Source organism: Cannabis sativa, chromosome 8, assembly GCF_029168945.1.
Source record: "Cannabis sativa cultivar Pink pepper isolate KNU-18-1 chromosome 8, ASM2916894v1, whole genome shotgun sequence".
Classification (NCBI taxonomy): Eukaryota; Viridiplantae; Streptophyta; class Magnoliopsida; order Rosales; family Cannabaceae; genus Cannabis; species Cannabis sativa.
Window position 1 is genome coordinate 35,945,263 of NC_083608.1, and position 24,777 is coordinate 35,970,039.

A 24,777-nucleotide genomic window follows, 5' to 3' on the forward strand; every position below is an offset into this window, starting at 1 on the left:
TTAAAAGTTATTATATGATAAATAATAATTTATACACTAAATTAATATTAATATTATCAAAATATAGTTTAAATAATATTAGAATATCATAATATAACTTTAAAATAATTAATTGATTATTAATATAGATGTCTAAAATTTTTACTAATAAATTATGTGATTTATTTTACTTTATTGTAATGTGATAGTTTCTTCAATAAGATTGAACGTAACGTAAATGTGAACTTAAAAGTAACATAAAAGTATATATCTTAATTAATATGAACATACAATATTAAAAGTAACTAATATAAAAATCAAAACTTATTTATATGAGATATTTTTATTTTAAAATTGATGATTTTATCAAAAGTAGCTAATTTGTATCTTATCGAAATTATAACTAATTGGTCCAAAAAATGTGTCTTATTTGTAACGATTTAAAGTTATTTGTAACTTCATTCTTTATTTAACTAATTAAAATGTATATATTAATTTATATTTAAAAAATATGAGTGACTTAAAGATTTATGATAGAATAATTAACATTTTTATCTCCTGAACTTTCGACATTACCTGATTTTGTACTCTAAAATATACGGTTTGTTAAAAATTCTTACTAAAATATAACAATTACATAATTATGCCCATTCTCTTAGGTTCTATTTCTTTTACCGTTGAAAATTAGTATTTTTACCCCCTAAATTTTGACCAACACAAAATTTTATCCCCTTTTATTACAAAAAATAATTTTAAAAATTATAGTATTCTATTATTTTTGAAAAAAAATTATTAATAAACTTGATAAAAATATTCAATTAATTAAAAAATATTAAGTTTACTTAAAAAACTCAAATTATTCTTAAAAAATATTTCAAATTTTATTTTATTTGCAAACACGTGTCTTAAAAAATAATACCAAAATTATTGAAAATCCAATAAATATTTACCCAAATTAAGATTTTGTTTTTTTTTTTGAAGAAAAATCAATTTTATTTATATATTTAAATTCATATCTTCAAAAATAATCAAAAAAAAAAAATAATCAAAAAATTCAATAAAAATATAAAATTATTTTGAAAAAAAAGTTAAAAATTAAATTAAAAAATATTATGTTTATTTAAACAAATCTAGATTTTTGAAAAAAAAAAATAGACTCAAACTTGCTCCCGTAAAATTTAGTTTTTACAAAAATTAAATTTTTAATATATCTTTTTTATATATCTAAATGGATTATTTAATATAAACATTTGGGCTCCGGGGGAGGAGATGTAAGAAAAATTACCAATTTGACCTTTAGTCTAAGCATTGTATTTGGTTATTTACTCAAATTTCACTTTGGTGGAGATGGGTGGATTGTTAGTGTGGACAATTTAGAAGATATAATTAGAGGACATGTATGGTTAGATTCTATTTGTATATTTGGTGGAATCTGGCATATCTTAATCAAAAATCATTTGCATGGGCTCGTCGTGCACTTGTATGGCCTAAAGAGGCTTACTTGTCTTATAGTTTAGGTGCATAAATGCTGGTTTATCAAGAACACGCAAAAAAAGTACTTCAAATTGTTGATTTATCGCCAGAGATGGCTTAGAACAAATAGTTCATTATCTAATGGATTTTTCCATTCTAATACTCCTTTTGAGAATTATCTCCCCTATAACATAAACTAATTATTTGTTTTCTTAGATTCATTCAGATTCTAGAATCATTCTTTGAAACATCCACAAAAATTATCTTATAGGGAGTAGATTACATACACCTAGTTCGATCTCCCCTCCTTCGCTAATAAATCCCCTTTGTTTTTGCTACAAAAGTTCTTATAAAAATGGGAAATGCCCTACCTTTGAGTGCCGTTTTAACTATTGATTTGCGTAATTGGAAGTAACCAATTAGGTTTACGAAGAAACCTAGAAATCGGTTAGTGATCCAATTTGAGTAAAAAATTATCAATGTGAAAACACAAATTCAAACGGCTGATCTTTGAAAAGGAAAAATAGTGGATCTGCAGAGTCCCAAATGAATAGGCTTATTCGAGAAAAGTCTTGTTCTTTGGAAGATCTATCTCGTGTCTGATACGGCCTCTCTATGGTACCAGATGTTGCTTTATTGAATTTGCTTCATTAATAGGTTCACGATTTGACTTTGATCGTTATGGACTGGTACCAAGATCGAGCCCTAAACAGGCAGACCTAATTTTAACAGCGGGTACAGGAACAATGAATATGGCTCATTTTTTAGTGAAATTATATGAGCAAATGCCAAACATAAACAATCACTAATTCATCAGCTAATATGTTTCTGAAAAGTCGAAAACTAAACGATAAGGATTTTGTGAAATCTTCTAAGATGTTAATGGGTAAAGGGATTAGAGTTGGTTAAATGTATTTACCAAAATACCCCATTTTTTTTTTGCTAAGGCCCACATAGGAATATGCTACTGACGTGAGTAAAGCTAAATCAACGATAGTATTTATATCATTTGTGGGTGCTAAATAATTCTTTAAATTGCTTAATTAGTATTAAATTTTAATTTATTTTTTAATTTTTTTAATCATTCAAAATGATCACTTTTTATAAGATTTAAATTTTTTTTAAGATTTACTAAAAAAATGTTGAATTTTTCTAATTTTTATATGGAGGGGGCATGATTTAATAGTTATCAACCTTTAGGGGGCAAAGTTGCTAATTTACAAAGACATATTAACATTTAAATGGAATAATGAGACGAAATCTAACAGAATGACTAAATTTCTGTACATATAAAAGTTCAAGGAAGATTCTTAACAAGCCATATATTTTAAGGGGAATAATCAGTATTGTTGAAAATTCAAGAGGTAAAATTACTAATTATTCTTTATGATACATTTTTTTAAGATACAGTTTACTAAAATAGTAGCTTACTAGATGATAACTCATTATTTTCGAAAATAAATTTGAAAGTTACTAAAATGTATTAATATAACCTAAATAATTAAGAAAAATTTACATAATAGACCGAAAATTTGATTATTTTTTTTTTTTTTTTACAAAATACATCAATACAATTTTTTTTTTTTAGTTTTACACTTTGAACTTTTTAATTTATTAAAATACATTTTCAGTGAAAATAATGAATTATTTTTTTATTGTTTTGTAGTTTATTTATAGCTGCATTATAGCTGTCATAATTTTTTTTTTTAGTTGTTTTATATTTGTCGTAAGGTTGATTTCACATTGTTTTCTAGTTTTAAATTTTTAACTTTTGCTGAACAAAGTGTATTTTTGTAATTTTAAAACTTTACAAGAGTATTTTTGTAATTAAAAATTTTAGGCCAAAAAATCATAAATAAAACATAAATGAAGGGTATTTTTTGAAAATTTCCCAATAATTAATTGATTATTAAAGTGTATACATGTAAATTTTTGAGGTAACCAAAATATATCTCAAATTATATAATATAAAAGTAATACTTTTTTATGAAAAATTTACTCATTGGTTTCTCATCAACATCAGAAGTAATTAAAATTACTTTTGAAATGCAAAAAAATTTTAGAAAAATAAAATTCCGAGATTAGTTTCATTTCAAGAATATTATTTTAGAATTAAAATATTTTTTAATAGCGTGATAAAATATTATCATAATTAAAATTTATTAAATTATTTTTGTAATTATTTATATTTTAAGTATATTTTTAAAAAAATCTCGAAAAATCGTCACATTTTCCCTCAAAAAGGATTTTAAGCCCAACCTCAGCCACCATAAAATAGACGGTTTGGGCCTCTAAAAACAGTACACGTCGTTATATCTGCAAACGACGATCGTATTGATGCAGGTGAAAAATCGGTTCAATCAGTGAGCGGGGACACTTTCGGAAATTCAGTTTAAGAGAGTAGCGTCAAAATGGCGCGATCTTCAACGGTTTTTTTTTTTTTTGTACAACACAAAATAAAAGGAAAGTGAATCTTTCAAGAAACTTTCCTTTTGTTTTTTTTTTTTTTTTTTTAATTTAAAAAAGGAAAAAAGTTTACAGGGAAGAAAGAAAGAACCGACTTTTTACTAAAATGGAAGGCACATGAGCGCTCACTCACTCTGGAGTCTGGAGTATGGAATCAGGATAGGTCGTCCTCACCTGTGCTCGACTGTGTAAAACATTATTCCTCCAATCAATATTTGCCACGTAGCTCACCACTTTCCCCGGTTTCCCACCATTCAAAACCCTAAACCCTTGTCTCTGTCTACTTTCTTTCTTTCTTTCTTTCTTTCTTTTAGACAAACACTTAAAAAAGAAAAGGAAAAAAAAAATCTCATCGCCAGTGCCATGAAAAAGTTTCATGGTTTATGATTGTGGAGATGATGTTGAAGAACGCCGTGTTGCTGTCTTGTCTTCTTGTTCTCTTTGCGAGCCATGCCCAAACGGCGTCGCATTTCTCTTCTGGTCCGCACATTACTGATGTGAATATTCTGTTGCCTCCCAGGATGACTCATCCTGTGGAGTACAGGCTTCAAGGAACTGACGGTTGCTTCAAATGGTATGTTTCACCACATTTGAAATGAGTTGTACTTAGTGTTACGATCACGGTGATCAATTAGACTCTGATTACTGTTCCCTGTTTTATTTAATTGAAAAAAAAAATGTTTTTCTTTGGTTGTTGACCGTTAATGTGGTTAAAATATATAGGTCGTGGGATCATCATGACATTTTATCTGTTATACCTGAATACAATTCGAGTAATCACTGCTCAACAAGTGCGCGGTTGAGATCCGTTGCTTCTTATAGTGGTCGAAAGGAGACAGCTGTATATGCTGCGGATGTCCACACTGGAACTGTTATTCGTTGCAAAGTTTTCATTGATAAGTTTTCCAGAATCCAAATTTTTCATAACTCTGTCAAACTTGATCTAGACGGGCTTGCCACTCTCCGTGTTCGTGCTTTTGATATTGAAGGTAATTATAAAATGTCAATGATCATTACTAGTGTAATTATTATCCTGATTACTCCTTAGGTATCTCCTTTGGTTACTACATTATCCAACCATCACTATGTTGTACTTTGGTTTTTCTTTAGTTACTTACATTAGGCTTTAAGATACTGCTGAATTTCGTCTAATTTTGTTTTGGTTATTTGTTGCAGAAAATGTTTTCTCTTCATTAGTGGGCTTACAGTTCATGTGGCAATTGAGGCCTGAAAGAAATGAATTGACTAATCACCTTGTTCATGTACCTTTGAAGGATTCTCCCCTAAGTGATTGTGGCGGATTTTGTGGAGACTTAGATAAGCAGATCAAACTTGAAGACAGTGTATGATTGTTGATATTTGATAAGAATAAGCAATGGAATGAGATTTTTTTTTTCTTATTTTCATTTTATCTAATTAATGTTTCAATTTGTAATGCAGGGTGTATTTTCGGATCTTTATGTTGTGAAGGGAATTGAAATTGGGCATGAGATTGTTTCTGTGAATTTGTTTGAGCCAACATTTGAGCATATGGCAGATAAGATTATTCTAACTGTGGCAGAAGCAATGTCAATTGAACCTCCCTCACCTGTTTTGGTCCTCATTGGTGCTGTTGTTAGTTATCGTCTAAAAGTTATCCGTGGAAATAATCCTCAAGGTTTATATATTAATTGTTTTTGGGGATTCGACCATTCAATTCTTTTGTACCTGTTGAGATATGTTGTTAAAACATGCTCAAGTTTAAATATGCTAAATCAAATACTTACTGATAGATTCTTTATCGTGAAGGCTAATTAGTAGATTGACATTGAGTTCACATGTTTGAGCATTACTTTACTGTCATTGTGTGTTATGTTATTTATTAATGTTAGCTGAGTCTTTAGCAAAATGTATAACATTCTTTATATAATTTAGAATTTTATGTTAGCCACATTACCTATTTCTAGTATTGCTTTAGTTAAATAAATTTTGAAGGTATTCTTTAGTTGTATACATATTTAGGTTTATATGAGCTTTTCATATTATGTTGTTTTAGTCTAGTTGTGATTGCTTACTCATTTACTTTTTGGGATTATGCAGTGGTAACTTTGCCGTCACCCCATCATCGATGGTCAGTTTCAAATTCTTCAGTTGCAAAGGTTGACTCACTGATGGGTTCAACCAACGCATTACACTTAGGAGTAACAAATGTTATAGTTGAAGATACAAGAGTTGCAGGGCACATCCAATTGTCATCACTTAATGTTGTCTTACCAGATTTTATTTCTTTATACATTTTACCCTTGTCTATATCTGATCATTTGGTGGAAGGGACTGAATCAATTTCGTCCAAGGCGAGGTGGCATGTTGTTTCTGGTCACCAATATCTCATCCAGATAAGGGCTTTTTCACAGGGATCAGATGCACAAGAAATCTATATAACAGAGGTAACTCTCTCTCTCTCTCTCTCTCTCTCTCTCTCTCTCTCTCTCTCTCTCTCTTGTGAACATAAGGTGACCTGCCTGCATCATAATCTGTCTAAGATATGGTAACTTAAAATTCTGTCTCAATATGAGCCATTCTTCTTTGAAATTGAAACTTTTCGTTGTTGTTTCCTAGAATTTGTTTTGTTTGGTCCGGATCTGTAGTAAGAACCTGGACTAGGATTTTCCATAAATAATTTGTGAGATTCTGTGTTGCTTAGGAATGTATAAATCATGTTGTTTAAAAACAGAAAAATAAACTAAGCGAAAAAGGTTACGCAATCTTTTTATAATCGCTTAATCTTCGTACCATGTTGTTTCTCGTTGTCATTAGCTGCACTTTGCTCAGAATTTATTTGATGAATGCAGAGCGATGATATCAACTTGTATGATGACCGTACAGACAATTGGAACATGATTCCAGTTTCAGATAATATCGCATCCACATATGGCAGAAAAAATTCCAGAGTTCTGGAAGCAACTTCACAGGGACTGGGAAAATTGACAGCAACTTTAAGCTACTACTTTAGTCAGCATAGTGAAATGAAAGAGGTATTGCCTTTTTGTTTATTCTTGTTTGCATTTAATCCTAGTATCTTATGCTGTTACCATCATTGTTTGATCTGTTTTGAACACTAATGGTTTTTCTAGTAGTAACTATTAGTGATAAATAACCCCTTCAGGTTCTCAAGGTAGTCCAAGAAGTCATGGTTTGTGATCAAGTGAAGTTTCACTTTGACAAAAGAAGTGGTGCATCTCAAAGTATTATCCTACCATGGGCTCCCAATGTTTTTCAAGAGCTGGAGCTAAAGGCTTCAGGAGGTTTGTAGCGTGTTACCATCACTAATTTTTTTGTTGTTGTAAGGAACACTCAATTATTTACATGATATGTCATTAATAGGCCCGAGCTCTATTTCAATCATGTAGGCTGTGCTAAAGCATCAAAGGATTACAAATGGGTTTCCTCAGACATGAGTACAATATCTGTGTCAACTTCTGGAGTTGTCCAGGCTAAGAAGCCTGGTAAAGCTACTATTAGAGTTTTGTCTATCTTTGATTCATTCAACTATGATGAGGTAACATCTTTACTGTTTAGGTTTTACATGTGCTCACTCTGTAGCTTTTTGGATAAATAGAAGTGAACATTGAATGATTGAAACAATCTCTTTCTCTCTCATTCATTTGTAAATTTTGTTTCATTAACATATGCAGTATGCAAAATTTTGTTGCTATTTTTGCTCTTGTTGTTATGTTGATCAAACCTATAAAAAACATTAGAGGCTTTGCTTTGACTTTTTACCTTTGTCTTTCCAAAATTAGAGTACATTTATTTTATTTAAAAATAAGTTTTTCTTAGAATTCTATCTCTTATTTTCTGATCGTAGCGTGAGTTTATGGTTGTTCAGGGTTTCCATGGCCCTTTTGACCTTGGACCTGAACGAAGAGTGCACCATGACATGACCCCACCGTGTCATGGTAGTATCTTCATAACCTAATGAGTAATGGACGAAATTCTAGAAAGGAATTTAGGGAGTTTGAAGCCATTAAACATAATTGGAATTTCAGAAGTGAACATAAGGTGTTTATGTTAATGCTTTCCATGGATGTAGCTTTCGAAAGAACCTAGGGTGACCATAAGGTGTTCACGATTGTCTGAAAGAACCAGACTATCGTGGTGTGAGTTGTTAGTTCTAGATATTACACACTCTATCTTCTTATAATAGGAACCATATTAATTATACAAGTAATTTTGTTTTGTTTTAAAGCAGTTGGAGCTAATTGTTTTGTCCTAAGAATATATATTATTACAGTGCGTTCTCTTGCAAATTATTGTCTTTGTATGGATCACAAAATACTTGCTAGATGTGTGCTCTGTGCCGACTTAGTGGCTGAAAATCTGACTCATTATAAAACAGTTTGTCTTCATTATACAAATATATATTATTATTTTTGTATTTATATATAGCTCCTATGTTCCTTAGACCCAATTGTTTAAAAGTATCATCAAGTCGTTGCGCCTTGTAGTAATTGGAAATGTATGATCATGTTACCTTTTTATAATTGCATCTTTACTTTCCATGTGTTAAGTGTCCCTCTCTTTATCTTAGTTTTTATATGTTATTTGTAATTTATATTAGGTGATCATTGAAGTTTCCATTCCATCTTCTATGGTCATGCTTCGAAACTTCCCTGTCGAGACTGTTATAGGATCTTATCTCCAAGCTGCTGTAACATTGAAAGCACCTAATGGTAATGCCTTAGGTTACATTACTTTATGTATTACCTTGTTTAAGTGTTAGTCAACTTTCTATAACTGCAGTATGTTATTGGCAGGTGCCTATTTTTATAGATGTGATGCTTTTAATTCCTTCATAAAGTGGAAAGCAGGAAGCGAATTTTTCATTGTTGGAAACACAACAAAAGAGACACCTCCTCTAGATGTGTTAGGGCATGCTGACCTCTTCACAGCTTTTCATGGTCCTCCTTGTTCATGGAAAAGCATATATGCATCTCGTGCTGGTCGCGATTTGTTGCATGCCTCATTTTCTAAAGAATATGACCATTTTGATAGCTCTTTTCATGGGCCAATTATTTTGAAAGCATCTTCACGTATTGCAGCATATCCACCACTCATTATTCGTCAGGCAGGTGATGGAAACCAATTTGGTGGTTATTGGTTTGATTTGGATCAAGCAGAAGCTGGTAATAATATGGAAAGCTTGGAGAAGTTATTCCTTGCTCCTAAAACATATCTAGATGTTATGCTAGTTGGTGGACCTGAACAATGGGATAAAAATATTGACTTCATAGAAAGAGTAGACACTTTGAATAAGGATTATGATCGAGGGGATGTCGGAGTTCGTGTGCATCAGTTATCTGGTGGCTATATGAGTTTGTACAGAGTTTCATGCCAAGCATTGGGACACTTTGTAATTTTCTTTCTAATATACTTGCTTCATAATTCATTAGATTCAGTTCAATGTCTTGCAGACATTAATTTCTTTTTAAATGATTCAGGAAGTTGCTTTCGAACGTGGTAATCTGGTGGCTGATGACCATCCTCAACCAGTATTAGAGAAAGTTCTGTTGTCTCTTACTTGTAGCATTCCAGATTCTATTGCGGTCATAGCTGACGAACCTGGTATAAACTATTTTCCTTTAGTCTGGCTATATGCAGTGATGATTTGCTTTTAGAATATTTACTTATCCATGTTTTCCTTTAACATGTGACATGTTGTTTTTCAGTAAATGGGCTTGAAACTATACGGACTGCAATTCAAGCTGACCGGAGTTCAGAACGAATTCGCAGCACCCCAATAACTGTAGCTAATGGGCGTACAGTTCGATTAGCTGCTGTTGGAATTAGCAATACTGGCGAAGCTTTTGCAAATTCCTCTTCTATCTACTTGAGGTGGCAACTAAGTAGTTGTGATGGCTTAGCTTATTGGGAGGACACTGATAATTACAAGGGGACTAAGTACAATTGGGAGAGGTTTTTGCGCTTGCAAAATGAATCTGGGCTGGTACAACCAAATTTTGATATTTTGTCTGTTTTTATCTGCATTGACATTTATTACAAAGCATTCCAATTTGCATGATTTTACTGTGAATTTTCTTGAGGAAAATTTACTAAGATAAGTTTTGACTCAGATTTTACTGAAAATAGCAAGCATGTTAATTGTTTTGTTCCCATGGCCTGAGATGGGCTAAAGATTTTATTGAAGTTGGATTTCCATTTCTCGTTATTTATTGTGAATTGATATTGGATCAATTCAGTATTGAATGATTAGATGTATTTCCCAGTCAGTTGTGAAACTTTCGTTTGAGCATGAGTTATGATAGGGGGTTTATGTTCATGATTGTGTTATGTAAATCACCCTCCTTCCATGCTAAAAAGTGTGACAGGTTTCAATTCTAAGTTATCTTCTTGAGCTGCAGTTCTACCATTATCTTATTTATTTCGTATGATAAAGTAATATATATTTATTTGACATTAGATTATAAATTGTCTTCTTTTTCTTCCCCCTCTCTCTTTCTGCAGATTATCTAACCTGGTTAATGTACTTCCTTAGTTTCTAGACACACTTCAATGTATGAATATTATAAAAATAAGTTTTCCTTGGTATGATGTGTTTAATAATGGGTGTGAGCTGAAATGTTGATATCTTGCTTCTCAGTGTATTGTTCGTGCTATTGCTATGCTCTCTGGTGATTTGACTGGTGAGAATAATTATGTTCAGCTGCATGAGAATTTAGAGAATGTTCTTACGGATGGAGTGCGTTTACAGGTATTTTGTTTGGAGTTAAGACCAAGCAAGAGAAGCTCTTACACTTTTAGAAATGCATTGATATTCCTTGTCACTGTTTCTGTCTTCTTTTCCTTGTGTTTTCATAGTCATGCTGTCATTTATATCTCATTTGCTGAAGCTTTTCTCTTGTTTAATCTGTTGAATTGTACAGCTGGTTTCTACTTTGAGGGTCAGCCCAGAGTTTAATTTGCTATTTTTCAACCCCAATGCTAAGGTACGCTTTATATCTAGCTATAAAATGTTTGTATTTAATTTAGTCATATAGCAAATTGATCAGCGTGTTTCTTACTTCTCTCAAAACAACTATTTCTTGTTTTAGGAGGACCATATATTCCTTAATAGTGCATAATCATATGGCCTCGTACTTTTTATTCATACTTGGTCAAAAGGGGGTAATGGAGGCTATAACATGCCTAATTGTGTTTGACCAAGTGCTCTAAATTATGCACGTTGTAGAATCTGCAAGTAGACATCTGTTTAATTGCAATCTTATGATAGGCTACAGATGTATGATTATTTCATATATATTTACGGGAGGCCAAGAGCTTTGAGTCTTGTACAGAGTAACATACATTTTGAATGCTGGGTAATGCATAAATGTATAGGTGATTGCACTACACTAATTTGCGCTCTGGCTTATGTAGTTCTCTTTCACTAATTTATTAGAAATTCCATTTGTTATAACCTTCCACAGCATAATTGCTTCTTTTTATTTTTTCAAAGGTTAATCTATCAACCACTGGTGGGAGCTGCTTCTTAGAAGCATTTGTGAATGATACTCAAGTCGTAGAAGTCGTTCAACCTCCAACAGGTCTACAGTGCTTACAGTTGATATTGTCTCCAAAGGGGCTGGGCACAGCGGTTGTGACTGTGTATGATATTGGGCTTACTCCTCCATTGACCGCGTCTGCTTTGGTAATTAATATTTACAAATCCATTTGATATATTTTTCTGTGTAGACCTTTATTTGGCTCATTGGCTTTTTATTTCTCATTTCTCCCCTTTATATAATTTCACTTATTATCCATGTATTAACTATTACTTTTAATGCTGGTTAAGAAAAAAGAATGTTTTACTGAACAAAGGGCTCAATTTCGAAAATAAAATTGCAATTCTTGAGCCATTTTCTGTGTTCAAGTTTAATTTCCTCAATGGAGACTTTTGATTTTGGCACAGTATTACTGTTGAATTAATTTTAGCTTTCTGCTGTAGTTTTTTCATGCAATTTGGAGTAGCACAATCAAAGAGTCCCAGTTGCCATCATACATTATACATCAAAACACCACTTTTATTAATATAAAAAAACCAAAATTACATTAAATAATGCTATCCTAATGAAAAAAATTCTAATGCTATAAAATAATACATCATAATTTTATAGCTTCCAAGCATCGGTTGCTGTGCAAGAGTTTGCAGAGGACCCTTTCTTGCAAGTTTATAAAGTTGTCCTAAACCAATTTATTAAAGACTACATATCATACTCTCAGTTTCAAATGAGTCATATTCATTCTAAATGAATCATTTGCAGCTGTAAAGTATTACACGAGATGAGACTTTCTTTTTTCTGCGATTAATATCATTTTATCTCTGTAATGACTTTCATTCTTTAGCTTCTGACTTCTCATGGAGATAATTTATTTTGTAGGTACAAGTTGTAGACGTAGACTGGATTAAAATTATGTCTCATGAGGAAATTAGCCTTGTGGTATGCTTCTTGTTCTTTATCTTCCTTTCTCTTTACTTTGTAGTCTTCTTTTGACGTCCATATTCAAGGGTTTGACAAAATGAGGAAATACAAACATTGCTAAAGTATTTTCTGAAGCTGATCTGAAATTTGTACGTTGTTACAGGTTGGAAGCTCCTGGACTATTGATCTAATGGCTGGCATAAATGATGGAAGTGCTTTTGACTCTTCCCAGGTCTGGACTGGCTTATAATATTGTGTATTATATGCTACTTACTTTCACTATGTATAACTTTGTTGATGTTCTGGACCCTTTTTTTCCCAATATTTTCTTGTGTTCATGCTAGCTCATCATATTTCTATGCTATGTAATGCACTGTGTTTATTAGTCAGCTTAACTCACAGGAAAATTATATGCAGTTTGCTTTCATGAATATCCAAGTTCATATTGAGGATCCCATAGTTGGATTTGTCGGTAATGATGATATCTTAAGCTTTGATGGGGGACATTTAAATGCACCAAAGTTTGAAATAATGGCAAAACATCTGGGGATTACAACTCTTTATGTAAGTTCATAAACCTTGTAATAATATGTTGTTCTTTTTCACATTTGTTCAATTTCTTTATTGGGTTTTCTGGAGTGATGCAAATTTACTGTTACTACTTGAATCAGGTCACAGCTGTACGGCACTCTGGGCATGAAATTTTAAGCCAGCCAATAAAGATTGAAGTGTATGCACCACCTAGAATTCACCCTCAAGATATCTTCCTTGCACCAGGTGCATATTTTGTGGTATGTATGCTCACCTCTTTTACTTTATTATATCAGGTTAGCAAAGCTTTACTTGCTACTAATATACTATGGAGCTCAATGTGCTTGTTTGAAATTAAACGATGAATTTTATTTTACCTGCCCTTTTACGTTCTCTAGTCATGGAAACGTTAATATGCATAACTTTCCATTTTTTATTTTATTTTTGGGCCCGGTCACTTGAAAAAATGTTCTCTTTCATGTCTCTTAGATTTTGTAATCAAATTTGGTTTGTTTAGCTTACTGTGGAAGGAGGTCCAACAATTGGTGTATCATCGGTTGAGTATACTAGTAATGAGGATGGGATTGCAACAATTCAGAAATCCTCTGGGCGCCTTTCTGCAATTTCTTCTGGCAACACTGTAAGTGATTTTCAGTGAATACTATTTGAATCACTTTGTTCTCTTTTGTTGTATTATCCTCTATCATTAATACAAGTTCAATGTTTTGTTTCATTAAATAAATAATAAAATAAAATTATGCACTTTGTTTAGCACAGAGCTTTCACAAATGTTTAGCTACTTGTGCAGATGCATTTTTAATTGTTGGCATTTATAATTTCTGTATGAAGTTTCCCCGTAACATAAGTTTATATTTAAACTTTAGAATTTTGTGTTCAACACTACCGTGATGACTCTTCATTGAGTTGTCCTTGATTATTATTTCTGATTTGACAACATTTTAACTTATGAACTATGGGATGCTTGACAATTGTCCTTTTTAGGTATTCTGTCGTTGGAATTATTTTACATGTATGATTGGTGAGATTGTGGTTCGGTTAATGTCATTCTTGCAATCGTGCTTATTTTAATTTGTCTTCACTAGAATGATGTTTAATCTTACCCTGAGCATAAAAAGCTGTCTAAAAAAAGGGTTTATCTGTCCTGTGACCTGTCATGAGTTAATAATTTCTCATTGCTTCCAAAGATGAAGGATTATTACATTTACATTTATCTGATATATGTGTCTTATATTATGTGCTCAGACTATTCTTGCTTCAGTCTTTGGAAATGGAGGCATTGTCATTTGTCAAGCATATGGAAGCGTCAAAGTTGGCCTTCCTTCTTCAGTGCTGTTGAATGTACAAAGTGAGCAGCTTGCTGTTGGCCGTGAGATGCCAATATATCCATTGTTTTCTGAGGTAATAAATACAAACAAATATTGGAATCTCATGCCAATTACCTATGCTTATCAATATATTAATTTGTGTTGGTGTTTTCAGGGTGATTTGTTTTCATTTTATGAGCTTTGCAGGAATTACCAGTGGACTGTAGAAGATGAGAAGGTTGGACCTCATTTTGTTACTTGTGCTTGCAAACATAATTGTGTCTTAAAGTTACACTGAACATGTTGTATTTGTTGATCAGGTTTTGAGTTTCTATTCATCAAAGCACTTAAATGTAGATAAGCATAAGGTTCAGTTGGATACTCCGGAGAAAGTTCAACCCAATAATCATTTGAGTGAAAATGAGCTTGGTTATATCAATGTCTTGTATGGAAGGTACGTACAAATTACAGATTTTTTTTCCTCAAAACATTTGTTATCTCATTTATAATTCATACTATAATAAAATAAGATGTAGATCACAACATGTGTAGCCTATCACGATATCCTAGCTTTTCTTTCTTCAACACCTAGGGCTTCCAATTGGAGTCATCTTCACTAGGAGGAATGATAGGGGGATGGGGGGCATCTAAAAAAGCAATTGTTTGTAGGACAAGCAAACTTTCTTTTTCTATGTCTTGGTAAAATATGAATTATGAAATAGTAAAGTGAAAAAATCTTACAGAAAGTCAGATAGAGGTTTTAGACTCAAATATCTTCTCTTATGCTTCTTATAGCTAAAATTTCAGGACAAACTTCTCATATCATTTCCTTCATTTTTTTCTCTGCGAGCAAATTTGACATACTTTTATCTAAAAAGCTCCACTCAAGCCGGTCGTAGGTTTTCTCAAAATCGATTTTGAAAACTAAGCCACTTTTGCCTCTACTTCTGTAATCTTCTACTGTTTCATTTGCAACCAACAATGAATCCAAAATTTATGCTTATTAAAATGTATTATTTAGTTAAATCTATATATTATTACAACATTAGTGGTAAACACTTTTAACATGACACATTTTCTGAACTACATGATAATATGCTTATTAAAATGTATTATTTAGTTAAATCTATATATTTATACATAATATTATCCCATATTCTAGATCTGCAGGGAGGACAAAAATTACAATCTCCTTCTCATGTGAATTTAAATCTTCTAAATCTAAGTTGCAAACGAAGAATTATAATGCATCAGTGTCAGTGCTGGTGGTACCCGAGCTCCCTCTCGCTCTTGGAGTTCCAATAACATGGGTTCTTCCTCCCCATTATACTACAAAAAGTCTGCTGCTGTCATCATCAGATTCATATAGTCAATGGGACAGTCAAAGTCGCAAAGGAACTATATTATATTCTTTATTGAGGACTTTTTATGAAAAGGGCGAAGCTGTGCCAAAGGATGCTATTTCCATTGATGGAGATAGAATAAGGACAGCAGAAAGTAACAATATTGCTTGCATTCAGGCTAAAGATCGTACCACTGGTAGAACTGAGGTTGCTGCTTGTGTCAAAGTTACTGAGGTATGGATATTTTGTCTTATGTCCAAGACCAATAATTTTTCTTAGATGGATTCTTCTTAGTATACATTTTAAAATGATTTCCTTTCATTTAATTTATCATAAGTTTGCCAATGGTAAATTTGCTACAACTATATGAGAGTGTTGATATGCTTGTTGAGCTGCAGTCATTTTTAGCATTGACCAATGCCAATATCTCATTTTATCCTAGGGCCTTTAATCAGTAGAGTTTACTTTTGTAAAAGAGAAATCCACTTAGGTCTTCTCCGTTCAAACATGTTACCAAGTTTAACCTTGTGTTTTATGTATATAATTTATAGGATTTGATTAAACAACTTAAATATTAGATAAAGTGAAAGCAAATTGAAAAGCTATAGCCTATATTTGCCATTTTTTTGTGCATTAATATATTTATAATATTTTGTAAATAGTTTATAAATCTAACTGATAAACATAAATTAAAAAAATAAAATCCAAAACTATTTCTTAAAAAAAAAAATATTATCAAACCATTACATAAAAAAAGTGAAATTAATATACTTGAAGTTAGGAATTTATGATTATAAAGAAAATTGAGGGTTCATTTTTTAAACTCGTTGGTTAAATTGGTGGACTCCAATAGAAGGAGCTTAAGGGGTAATTTGCCTTTGTAATATTTGCGTAAATGTGTGTTGTTTGTTATCTATTCAAGATCATTAATTAGTTATTATGGATTATCTGAGCAGGTGGCTCAAATTAGAGCTGCAAATGAGGACTTTCCTTTTCATGTAATCAATCTTGCTGTTGGTTCTGAAATTTCTCTTCCAGTAACCTACAGAGACTCTCTAGGTATCTATCATCAGTAGCATTAACTGCCACTACTGTTGACAGTGGATATGCATTAACTGCCACTACTGTTGACAGTGGATATGATTCATATTCTGATTAGTCTTTACTTTTGTACTAAACCAGGAAACCCTTTTTATGAGGCACATGACGCTGTTCTCTTTGAGGTTGTAACTAACTACCCTGATGTTGTGTTCATAAACAAGACACATGATGGCAGTGGAAATATTTATATTAAGGTATGGTGGTCGTTTGAAATTTATGAATCTTCAAAATTTCATTCGAAAAGGATTGAACTTAAGCAGCCATCAGGTTGATGAAATGGATTTTATTTGCTTCACCATAATGCGTAAAGTAAAAAATGTTTTCCATGTTATTTACATTTCTGGTATGACTGATTCTTTCGATATCTGTTTGTAGGCTATACGACATGGTAGAGCTCTTCTGCGAATATCAATTGATAATATTCTACAGAAATCGGACTACGTGCTGGTATCTTGTTTAACTGCATTTATGGGTTTAGTGGGCCATGATGCTGCCTTTTGCTTTTAGCTATTTAACTTATTTAAGATATTCATATATATATATATATATTTATAGACAAATAGATATAGATGTATATGTATGTCCAAGCATCTTGTTCTTCTTCTTACCTTTGATAATTGTTAATAATTTTATGCACAAGAACAAATTACATAATGCTTTTTCTTTTATGTTATCTAGCTCTTATTGAGAGCTTACTCACAATTTCTTTTGCAATCATAATTTGGGTGCATGTGCCAAAGTGGTGTTGTGATTAAAAAACTTTCGTGATGGATTAGGATAAGCTAACTCCTAGTTTTTTTACATATATGTATATCATTTATATTTTTCTCTCTGTTAATGTGTATCCCTCAGAAAATTTTGTCTTAAATATAGAAGGCACTTTTAAACAATTGTTTTTGCTTCTACTTGAATTATGGATCCGTCTTCTACTATAATGGATTCTCCTCTTCTGGGATTAGTGCCTGTTACTGTATTATTTACTCTTAAGGTTTACTGGTCCATAATTTTCTTTTTTTCCTTTCAGATTGCAGTTGGAGCCCACATTTATCCTCAAAATCCAGTTCTTCCCAAAGGAAGTCGTGTTAACTTCAGTATAGAAGGTGGACTTTGTCTAAGATTTACTTTGATCAGTGACTTGTAATTTTTGGATAGTTCAATAAGGAAAAATAGCAACAGATTGTGTTCGTTGAATGATCATAAGTTAACCATGCATTTACAATGAGCACACAGTTAAGATATTTGTTCTGCATGCTTCTGGTCAGATAAGCTCACATTGATTATTTTAATATGCTAGGGATAAATGATCATGTTCCTGGTCACTGGGTAACTGCCAATTCAAGTGTAATATCTGTCGAGATGCTGTCAGGAATATCTGAGGCAGTTGGGGAGGGTACAACCCAAGGTAATGGGCGAAAGATAGCTTAAGTATCCTTCACTGCACTGAACTGGTTTTGCACATATATCAGTATCCCCTATCCTTTCCTATATTGATAGTTAATAGTTTTGATTTGCTATGTGCAAACAGTGTATTTCGAAGCTTCAAGTTTGAATCTGCGAACAACAGTGACAGTGCTATCAAGGGATGTTTCTGTGGATGCTCCGAAAGAGTTGCTAACAAACGTTCCTTCACCTACAAACGGATATAGCTTTCTTGTGAAGTTCAGGTTTGTACACATGGCTTTGTGGGTATGGTTGCCGGGTTGGACAACTCATTTTCTTTTGCCTGTAATTTACTGTTACGGTTAGTGTGTACATGCAGAAAAACAATGAGCAGGATAATTTTCGTAAAGTAACTAGTTCCTTTGACGTAATAAATCGATAATGAAAATGTATTTTGTCCTATTGAAATTTCTTGCTGCAGGCTTGTTTTACATCACCACCTTGATCTCTTAACCAGTGTTGAACAGTCTAGTAGAATTTTTCCACTTTGATGGAATGCTCATTAGTCCAAAGTCCATTCCGTTGATTAAATATGCTACAAGATTATCTTAAAACTATCATCTGCGTCATCATTATGTTTCATATGATGTGAAGATACATTGGATGAAAAGTGTTGTCTTGTTAGTTTATTTCTGATTTCAGACTGCATTTTGCTCATTACTTTTTTCTCCTTTTGTATTTTGGCAAACAAAAGTAATTCAAACAGCAAAAGGGCTATAACTCATGGAGATATTGATGCAATTGCATATGACTGCAGAGTAAACCCTTCTTTTCTTGGGTATGTTCCTTGTCCTTTTTTGGCATGTTTGGCTGCTTATAGAGAAAAAGTCTGAACTCTTTTGGTATTCTTTGCTTCATGTACTGAAGGTATGCAAAGCCGTGGTTGGATCTTAGCACTGGTAATTCATATTGCCTGTTTTTTCCCTACTCGCCAGAGCATTTGGCTCATTTGATGCCTAAGACAAATGCCATGAAGCCAAAAATACCTATCTCCATTTATGCCTCATTGAGAGAAGCTGATCATATTCAAGGATCTGCATCTGCTCTTTTTGTTGGAGGCTTCTCCATGTTGGGGACGGACAAGGTTAAATGTCTTACATGACAGTATTAAGCTCTCATTTCTTTCGTCTTAAATCTAATTTTTTTGACCAATGGTTATTTGAAATATATAGCAATAAGATTGGCTAAGAATTATACTCTACGAAATGCGAGTGCTTGTCAATGAACAAAGTAGTTTTAGCTCCATATTAGGATGTTCATTTCCTCTGATATGAACTAACATTTTGCAATGCAATGCAGTTAAAGCTGACAGCGGATTCTAACAAGACTGTAATAACCGTCTTGGGGAATACAGGTGACATTTCTTTTGCTGAGTAGCTCACTATTTCTCTGCAGTTCATGTACCTCACATTTGGTTCAGTAATAGAAATCGTGGACTGAGGAATCCAGTCCACTTTTTTTTTTTTTTTTACAATCTTCTACTTTGTCTCTCTTTACTGTGAACATCCATGTCCCAGCCCCAAAACACAACAGTTCATCAGTGTGCTAGTTGGAACAATTGTTTTGACAATGATAGCCGTGCATGTGCTCACGATAGTATATGGGCAAGAAGAGGGATGGGAAATGTTTTCTTTTCCCAAGCCTTTTCTTGCTACCATCATGATGTATCATGTGCTTGTAAGGTGACCCTTGTATATAAAACACCTTGTTCTGAGTCTGATATGACTGTCTTCTAATTGCAGGTGTTGACATTTATTGGCGTGAGCGGGATTTATTACTCATCAGTCTCATCCATAAAGAAGATTTTGGATCTGGGAGCCGTGCTCAGTATGAGGTCAGTGCAGTTATTATACACTTGTTTTTGGAAGTGCTATATGCATCATTCAACTAAAACTGCAATATTATTCTTGGTGGACATAGCAGTCCACCTTCCAAGTACAGATTTTTACTTTATCTGGGGATCTCCTTTTCCTTTGCCTTGTTTTTCAGGTCAAAGTGCTAGTAAGCAAGAAGTTTAAAGATAAAATCACCATCAGCCTTCCTGCAAATGGTGAGCCTAGTACTTTTTATTGCTATGGCACTGATGAGACTCATTGAGGGAGAGAGGGCGTTAATCTCTAAATTGTTTTATGACAAACTTGTCATGTGTTTGTGTCTTTCTAATGCAGGCCAGAAAGTTGAAGTTGATGTGAGCTATGAACCTGGAGAAAGAGGAGGACCTTTGAAACGCTCCATAAATATATCCCTCTGGGCAAGCATACTTGGATGTGTAGCTGTACTAGTATTAACATTGGCCATTTTCATCTGTTTCTTAGATAAGCCTGGTAGATCTCAGGCCACTCATCCTCCCCCTCCTTCAAATTTTGTACCTCCGGTCACACCAGATCGCAGCAGCACTCCTACTGGTTTGATTGATCAGTCTCCTAAAACACCACAGCCTTTCATGGAATATGTTAGGAGGACAATAGATGAGACTCCATATTACAGGCGGCAGCAGAGATTTAATCCACAAAATACTTACTAAATCTGTTACAATTATTACAAGTAGGACTAATGCTGTAGCGGTGTACCTCCTACCCTTGAGAAATGCTCCTTTGAAATTAGAATTTTTGCATTTTTCTTGGGTCAAGATTTTGTTGTGTTTTATGTAAATTAAGTCAGTTGCTTGTATTTTTTATCTCCTAGGAACGGGTGAATTTCCGGCTCCGCATGAACATATGGGATAGTTCCTGCTATTTGCAAAATCACCTACAAATACAATTGTGTAAGATATTAAAATTATGTTATCATTTTTTTATATGCTCCCATAAATCCATTACGTTATAGCAAAAAATTATGATAATAATTTACTACTTCCTTGTGGGAGGACAAATAATCGTATTAATGTGTATATATATTTATTGGAACACTTTGTGATGTTTCGTTATTATAAAGTGAAAAAATTCCGCCACTAAACCTACTAAAGTGTTGGATCAAAATCATTACCAAATTTCTCACCGTATGTTGAGACAATAAAGAAAGAAAAAAATAGCATAACAAATAATTTATCTTTCAAATAGGAATACTTTTTTAAAAAAATAATAGGAGATAATATTTATATGCACAAATTATGTAACCTTATTTTAAGAAAAATCATATTTAAAATGATTCTATTAGAAATATCATTTTGGCGTAATTTTAAAAGAAATGAGTGTCGATTTTAGCCAAAAAAAAAAAAAAAAGACAAAAAGAAAGAAATAAGTATCAAATCTCTTCACAATAAGAACAAAAATAATTCACTTACACATAACACATACCTTTGGACATTTACCTCATGATTATTGAAACCTTTGGACATTCACCTCATGATTATTGAAAGAGGGTTATTAAATATACTAACGAGTAACGATGAGTATAGTTATATTTATGAATGAGAAGAACTATCAATTTACTTATAGTAGTAAAATAAAATGGGGGCATAGGGTGGGGCGTTGCGCAGTAGATTATTATGGCCTCTCAAGTGTGTATGTATGGGATGGGTACCCTCCTTTGGTAGCCACCCACCCAGTAAGTAGCTGAGGAAAGAAAAAGAGGGCTTTTGTTATTAGGGGCTTCGCCTCACAAACCCAAAATTAACCAACGACATACATCTGCTTCCTTCTTCACCTCTAAAACTCTAGGGCTATTATACCAAAAGAAGCCTCTTCACCATTTCCTGCTGCTTATTCATTATCAGTCAACAAACCCCTCGGCTCGGCCTCCAACCCACTGTTTTTAACAACTGACCACACCCCCAATGGATTCACAACCTAACGAACAAAACGTTAATGGAGAAGCTCATGACTCCGAAAGGTTAGACCGCAGAGATGAGGACGAAGAAGAAGACTACAAGTCTCAACCTCATACCGGTGACGGAGCTAGTCCTGGGTAATCTCTTTTCTCTACTTTTTTAATTTTTATTTTCTTCTTTCTTAGGAATTTAATTGAAAGGATTTATTTAGCGAATCTATGTGTGGAAGACTCCGTTTTTTTTATTTTTTTTTTTGTTGGTAATTTGTAGGAAAATCTTTATAGGGGGTTTAGCGAGAGAGACGAGTTCTGGTAAGTTGTTAGTTCGTTTTAAGATTGATTTGATTTAGTTTTGGTTTTGGTGTTTGTAATTAAAGCTCTGTGAAAATTTTGAAATGCAGCACAATTTATTAAGCACTTCGGTAAATATGGGGAGATTATAGATTCAGTGATAATGAAGGACAGGAAAACAGGGCAACCCCGTGGATTTGGGTTTGTGACCTACGCTGACCCCTCTGTTGTTGATAAAGTTATTCAAGACACTCATGTCATCAACGGAAAACAAGTAAGGCTTCTTGTGTGTTTATTCCTTCTTTTGAGTATTTATTTAGAGATTCTTTGGTTTATGGGGAGTATTTCCTTTGTGGGTCTTTGATGCTTTTTTCTTTTCTTTTAGGTGGAAATCAAACGGACAATACCGAGGGGAGCTGCTGGGTCTAAGGATTTCAAGACTAAGAAGATATTTGTTGGTGGGATTCCCACAACAGTTAATGAAGGTGAACCTCTTTGTGTTTATTTCAAGGAGATTTCTATGTACAGCATGCTCTTCTGTCATATTGATCATTGAGTTACTTGTGTGCTTGTTGTATATGGGCAGATGAGTTTAGAGAATTCTTTTCAGAGTTTGGAGAGGTGAAGGAACATCAGATTATGAGAGATCATGCAACTAGTCGTTCCCGTGGCTTTGGTTTTATTACATTTGAAACTGAGCAAGCAGTTGATGATCTCTTGGCCAAAGGAAACAAACTTGAGATGGCTGGGGCTCAGGTAAGATGGACCTAAGACCTTGACCATTATATTCTTGTGTTATTCAATAGAAATTATAGTGTTTTTTGTCTTTTTTATAACTTCTTGACTTTATGATGAAGTTGGTTTTATGTTTCACAATGTCCCAAGCTTTTACAATGCTTCCTTCAGTAATAATAGTTGGTTCTAAGATTGTGTAGACATGCTGGTTGACTCTTGGAGTTTTCTCTACCCAAATACCTCAATAGAATGGAATTACTGGTGGATGATAGTGTTGAGTAATTATGTTTAAATGAAAAATTCTCAATAGGGGCTTCGTTTTCATCCCTCCCATCTTCTTTCGTGTTGAGTCAAGACCAAAACTCAGTGTCTTGTTTGTCAATTTCTTTGAGAATTTGTTAATGGAGTGATGAGATTACCCATCTATGTGAAGTTTAGTTTGTGTAAGTTTTGCCGCTTTCGATTGTCTAATAACTAATAAGTATACTATTTGGAGTCAAGCTTGCAAAAGGTTTGCCTTTCGTGATTGTCTAATAAACATTTTCTTTTCATACAGAGGTTGGTTGTTTACGTTTTAATTTTGTTTTTGAGACATGATGCCTTTTCTGCTACTTTAATGCTGGCACATGTTGATGTTTTGTAACAATGAACATCATTCATAACATGCTTATCTAAGAAATCAGTAGATTATGACTTGTCTAGTACTCGTGAGTTATAATAAAAGGTAATATTGTGTTGTTACTTTGCAGGTGGAGATCAAGAAGGCTGAACCGAAGAAGCCAAACCCACCTCCACCCCCATCAAAACGTTACAATGATCCCAGGTCTGCATTTAGTGGTGGGTATGAAGACACTTATGGAGGATTTGGTAGTGGTACCTTTGGTGGTGGTGGTGGGGGTGGCGGTTATAGATCGGCTGGTGGGGCCTATGGTGGTAGAGGTGGTAGTTACGGGGGGTACGGTGGGTATGGTGGGTATGGGGGAAATGAATTTGGTGGCTATGGAGCATACAGTGGTGGAGGTGGGGGTGGCGGTGGTGGTTTTGGCTCTTACAGGGGGGAGCCCTCAGTAGGATACTCCGGACGTTATGGAGGAGTCTTTAGCAGAGGCTACGATCTAGGAGGTGGTTATGGCGGTCCTGGTGAGAATTATGGTGGATATGGTAGTGGTGGCGGCCCGGCTGGTGGTGGTGGTGGTGGTGGTTATGGAAGCAGCTACGATGCTGGCCTTGGAGGTGGATATGGTGGTAGTGGTAGTGCAGGTTCATTCCATGGAAGTAGAGGTGGGTATGGTGGTGGTGCAGGGAATGGTCGGTACCATCCGTACGGAAGATAGATTGTTGTACTTTCTTAGGACTTTTAAGAGAAAATGTAGCGGCGATATGATTTTCTCAAGTTGTAGCATTGAGCTTTTCATCCTCAACTCTCTTCTCTGTTAACTTATTTATGTTTTTGGGTTCTTGTCGTCAAGGCATTTGGTATTTGTCTTATTTGATTTGAGGTTTAATATTTCGATTTAGTCCTACATACCAACTGATCTGATTACCCTTATTATTTGTCTGACCATTATTGATTATGAAAGCCATCCATGAGAACTAGTTTTTGTTGAAGACATTTTTTAAACTGGTCCAAACTTGGAAATCAGTTATTGATATTTGTAGGAGAGAGAGGACTGGTAGTGGTAGCATTTAGATTTAGAATCTTTTTTTTATTAGTGAAAGTAGTTTGACCCTCTGCTTTATTTTATTTACATAATCTGTCTTAACAAACAATTTAAAAGGAGTACAACTCTCAAACTCTCCATTGTTATCACTACTCTAGTCTTCATCCTTGCGTGGTTATCTTCTCAATTGATTATTTTTCGATCA

General features: G+C 33.5%; 1 protein-coding gene across 1 annotated transcript; it reads left to right on the plus strand.

Moving 5' to 3' along the window:
- The first annotated feature begins 3,947 nt into the window (after positions 1-3,947).
- LOC115699405 (nuclear pore complex protein GP210) lies at positions 3,948-24,519 on the plus strand. Its single transcript, XM_030626796.2, has 41 exons — positions 3,948-4,492; positions 4,642-4,907; positions 5,095-5,261; positions 5,359-5,575; positions 5,998-6,344; positions 6,750-6,932; positions 7,064-7,202; positions 7,308-7,456; positions 8,519-8,630; positions 8,715-9,310; positions 9,399-9,522; positions 9,627-9,904; positions 10,559-10,669; positions 10,842-10,904; positions 11,414-11,605; positions 12,336-12,395; positions 12,541-12,609; positions 12,795-12,941; positions 13,049-13,168; positions 13,426-13,548; positions 14,172-14,327; positions 14,409-14,471; positions 14,554-14,687; positions 15,396-15,810; positions 16,533-16,635; positions 16,759-16,871; positions 17,053-17,124; positions 17,702-17,777; positions 17,972-18,079; positions 18,203-18,341; positions 18,812-18,895; positions 18,985-19,201; positions 19,417-19,471; positions 19,860-19,951; positions 20,107-20,167; positions 20,286-20,617; positions 22,152-22,197; positions 22,287-22,450; positions 22,562-22,661; positions 22,763-22,932; positions 23,661-24,519. The coding sequence occupies exons 1-41, from the start codon at positions 4,302-4,304 to the stop codon at positions 24,243-24,245; spliced, it is 6,939 nt and encodes a 2,312-aa protein (XP_030482656.2). The 5' UTR covers positions 3,948-4,301; the 3' UTR covers positions 24,246-24,519.
- The last annotated feature ends 258 nt before the right edge of the window (positions 24,520-24,777 follow it).

Coding starts and splice junctions, on each gene's coding strand:
- LOC115699405 (XM_030626796.2), top strand. CDS start 4,302: ATGATTGTGGAGATGATGTTGAAGAACGCCGTGTTGCTGTCTTGTCTT. Junction 4,493..4,641: donor ACTGACGGTTGCTTCAAATG/GTATGTTTCACC, acceptor TAAAATATATAG/GTCGTGGGATCATCATGACA. Junction 22,662..22,762: donor TCCCACAACAGTTAATGAAG/GTGAACCTCTTT, acceptor GTATATGGGCAG/ATGAGTTTAGAGAATTCTTT.